This window comes from Artemia franciscana, chromosome 19 (assembly GCF_032884065.1).
Source record: "Artemia franciscana chromosome 19, ASM3288406v1, whole genome shotgun sequence".
NCBI lineage: Eukaryota > Metazoa > Arthropoda > Branchiopoda > Anostraca > Artemiidae > Artemia > Artemia franciscana.
In genome coordinates this window covers 22,545,710-22,550,150 of record NC_088881.1, presented here as the reverse complement: position 1 = coordinate 22,550,150, position 4,441 = coordinate 22,545,710, and the positions used below count along the sequence as shown (strand labels likewise).

General features: G+C 39.0%; 1 protein-coding gene across 1 annotated transcript; it reads left to right on the top strand.

Moving 5' to 3' along the window:
- The first annotated feature begins 512 nt into the window (after positions 1-512).
- LOC136039099 (uncharacterized) lies at positions 513-1,223 on the top strand. The gene has a single exon (XM_065722583.1). The coding sequence runs from the start codon at positions 513-515 to the stop codon at positions 1,221-1,223; it is 711 nt and encodes a 236-aa protein (XP_065578655.1).
- The last annotated feature ends 3,218 nt before the right edge of the window (positions 1,224-4,441 follow it).

Genomic DNA, 4,441 nt, shown 5'->3' with positions numbered 1-4,441 from the left:
CCGGATTCATGCAAGGAAGATCGACAACTGAGCAGATTCACACGGTTAGACAGATCGTTGAGAAGACAGTAGAATTCAACAAAAAAGTCCACATAGCTTTCATTGACTTTCGTTCAACCTTTGACACTGTTGACAGACTGTCCTTTTGGCTAATCCTGAAAGCTGTGGCCCTACCCGCAAAGATAGTCAGCCTATTCAAATAACTTTATAGCAACGCAGAAAGCGCCATCCTGGTTAACGGAAAGCTTTCTTATTCCTTCCCAATACAAAATGGAGTACGGCAAGAATGTGCTGCTTCCCCTCAGCTGTTTAACTGTGTCATCGACCACATCCTGAATGAAACGCACCGTGCCCAACCTTTTGGCATCAGTTATGCCGGGAGGACTCTGTCCGATTTTGCCTTCGCGAACGATGTAGCTGTCTTTAGTGACAGTCTCGACCAACTTAAGTCTAAACTCGAGACGCTCTCATCCGCAGCCTCTAGAGTTGGGCTGAAAATTAACTGGAGGAAAATGAAGATCATGCCCATAGAAAAGACCGCATCAGCACCACTCTCAATTGTTGTGATTAACGGCCAAGCTGTCCATGTGGTATGGCAGTTCACATGTCTCGAATCAATTATATCCTCAAGTGGCAAACTTGATGCCGAAATCTCAGTCAGATTAGCCAAGACAAGCTCTGTGTTCAGACGACTCCTGGGAGCAGTCTTCCACAGACCGCAAATTAACCGCCATACCAAAGCCCGAATTTACAACGCCAAAGTCTCAAGCATCATGCTGTACTCATCTGAGACATGGCGGATAGCCCAGACACAGCTAAGAATGGTCGATGCTGTTCAGGCTAGACACCTGCGTCGAGTTGAAAGCTTCAAATGTTATGACAAGATTCGCAATACTGAGATCCTGAAGACCTTCAAACTGGCGAACCTCTCTACCCAGGTAGAAGCCCGCTCTCTAAGGTGGTACGGCCACTTACTCTGTCCACCGATAAGTACCCCCAAAAGGATTATCTCGGACTTCAATCCCTCGGAAAATGGCTGGAAACGCCCTCGAGGAAGGCCACACACTAGATGGGCTGATGTAATAAACCAACGCCTGCTCAATCGCAACATCAACCCAAACGAGGCCCCATCCTTAGCACTGGACAGGGCTACTTGGAGAAGACTGACGGTGTTGTCAACCAGTTCCCTCTACGCTGGCGACCCTGCTGAGCAAGAGCGTTAAGTCAAGAAGTCCAAAACATCATTGCAGCTGTGATACGAAGTGGTCTAAAAATAGAATAACTAGAGGAGTTCTATTGTGCGCAAGCAGATCAGGATCATTTGAATTCACACTTTTCCACCCTTCCACTCGTCCTTGGACGAATCATTTCAACTCTAAAGTTTTTTACTGTTTTAAGAAGTAGATTTAAGAGAAAGAGTCAAACTTTAGCGTGAAGAGCGGGACGTTGAGGAGGAAAATCCCCTTACATATACGGAGTAATTTCTGTTCGTTTTAAGTTTTAATGTGGCTCCTCACTTTCAGTTAAAAAACTTGTTTTTTTTTATTTAATATGAGAAAAGACGCGGTAAAAATGGAAATTTCGGATTCAGTTTGTTTATGCTTACTGCCATGTGTACCCTTTATTTTTTTTTTTAATTTATCTAAATAAAATTTCAAGAATCACGAAGTAATTACAAATGTCACATTATTTATTTGAAATTTTTCACCCCTGAAATTTCCGTGCCTGGAGCAAGTGCGCCCCTGTCCAACCCCCTAAAGCCACCTCTGCTTGTTTGAGGCAATTTTTGTTCGTTTTAAGCTTGAATTGATTATTCATTTTAATTTCTGTTAGTTATAGGTTCTACATTTGACGTGCCTATTATTGTTCATTTTAAGATTAAATTGTTACGACTTTATTTCTGCTTGTCTTAGATCTTAATATGGCTCGTTACTTTTTTGGATTTTTTTTTGGATTTCAGTAAGAAGGAAAGGTAACCGCATATTAATCTGCGTGGGATACAAAACATTAACCCAAGACTTTGATTCACTAGTAATATTTCGAAAATAACTTAACTGAGATATTGGAGATATGCCCTTTTGACAACCTGGATTTAAGTACTTCCTTTTGACTTTAATCAACATCCCACTCGAAATTCTCTGAAAGCTTCAACTTATTACCCTTAGCCATCCCTGAAGATATTGCAGATACGTTTGTTTTTTACAACCATCCAACATCGTTTCCTAGAGGTTTCAGGCTCTTTTCGAAGTTCCTGTAAATTTGTTTAAGAATAAAATTTTACTTTTAAAATTAATCGAAATAACAGTTACCGTTCCTGAATTAGCTAAAAAAAAAAAAAAAAAAAAAAAAAAAACTCACTAGACATATTTTCTTCAAAACGCAATTTTAAACTTTTGGTTAAACTATGGTTGCAGCTATCGCTGTAACCAGGATTTTTCAGATTCAAATTAAATACTGTTTCTTTTTTGTTGATGTTTGTGTGTTTTTTTCTTAAGATGAAACCACTAGTTTACAACAACATGGCCTTTAAGTGTTTAAAAAAAAGACATTATCGGAAATAAGGAAAACAGTATGTGCGAGACATAAAACTCTTCACTGAGTTTAAGCTAGTCGCTAGAGACTATGGTCTTATAAGGAACTAAACAGAAAGATTAGTAGCCATCTCTTGTGAAACCATCTGTAGCCATCTTCACTAGAAAACCAAAAGGGGGTGCCCCTGCAAAACATAGTAGAGGAAACAATGATTAACATCAGAAAAATAAAGTAACTTCCGAATACCAGTTGTGAGAAAGTGTCGTTTACGTAGAAGAACTATGAAATTTTGTGTAATTTTTAGAGAAGCACGGTAAGAACATTTTTCTTTTATAAATGGTGGAAATGTTAGACCATATTGGCATAATCACAGAATGATTTTTAATCTCTATAATCAGAGACCCTTTTCGGGTATATACGTAATATGTCCAATCTTGCTTAAAGAATAAAAAGAGCTCTTTTTTCCACAAAATATACCAGAATAGGCTGTGGTTCCAAGTCAAATTTCGCGGGGACAAGAACCAGGGTTTTACTTTCACCACTTTTTCCTCTTGACCCGACGTTACCTTAAAGTGAAATAGGTGAGGGAGATCTTTACAGACTTGATAATAGTTGACACTTAGTGTCTCTAGTTGTTCATTTTCGAATTTGAACCCGATCCCACCTTCTTAGACGGAGGGCCTCGGTGAATTCTTGTCATCTATCATTTGCTAGAAGAGGTTGTTAGATCTTTACAGACTTGATAATATTTGACACTTAGTGTCTCTAGTTGTTCATTTGCGAATTTGAACCCGATCCCACCTTCTTAGACGGAGGGCCTCGGTGAATTCTTGTCATCTATCATTTGCTAGAAGAGCTTGATAGATCTTTACAGACTTGATAATATTTGACACTTAGTGTCTCTAGTTGTTCATTTGCGAATTTGAACCCAATTCCACCTTCTTAGACGGAGGGCCTCGGTGAATTCTTGTCATCTATCATTTGCTAGAAGAGGTTGTTAGATCTTTACAGACTTGATAATATTTGACACTTAGTTTCTCTAGTTGTTCATTTGCGAATTTGAACCCAATTCCACCTTCTTAGACGGAGGGCCTCGGTGAATTCTTGTCATCTATCATTTGCTAGAAGAGGTTGTTAGATCTTTACAGACTTGATAATATTTGACATATAGTTTCTCTAGTTAGTTCATTTGCGAATTTGAACCCAATCCCCCCTTCTTAGACGGAGGGCCTCGGTGTATTCTTGTCATCATTATTTAATGGAAGAGCTTGTTAGATCTTTACAGACATGATAATAGTTGACACTTAGTGTCTCTAGTTGTTCATTTTCGAATTTGAATCCGATCCCACCTTCTTAGACGGAGGGCTTCGGTGAATTCTTGTCATCACTCATGTACTAGAAGAGGTTGTTAGATCTTTACAGACTTGATAATATTTGAAACTTAGTGTCTCTAGTTGTTCATTTTCGAATTTGAACCCGATCCCACCTTCTTAGACGGAGGGCCTCGGTGAATTCTTGTCATCTATCATTTGCTAGAAGAGGTTGTTAGATCTTTACAGACTTGATAATATTTGACACTTAGTGTCTCTAGTTGTTCATTTTCGAATTTGAATCCGATCCCACCTTCTTAGACGGAGGGCTTCGGTGAATTCTTGTCATCAATCATGTACTAGAAGAGGTTGTTAGATCTTTAAAGACTTGATAATATTTGAAACTTAGTGTCTCTAGTTGTTCATTTTCAAATTCGAACCCAATCGCCTTTTCTTAGACGGAGGGCCTCGGTGTATTCTTGTCATCATTATTTAAAAGAAGAGGTTGTTAGATCTTTACAGACTTGATAATAGTTGACACTTAACGTCTCTAGTTGTTCATTTTCGAATTTGAACCCGATCCCACCTTCTTAGACGGA

Coding starts and splice junctions, on each gene's coding strand:
- LOC136039099 (XM_065722583.1), top strand. CDS start 513: ATGAAGATCATGCCCATAGAAAAGACCGCATCAGCACCACTCTCAATT.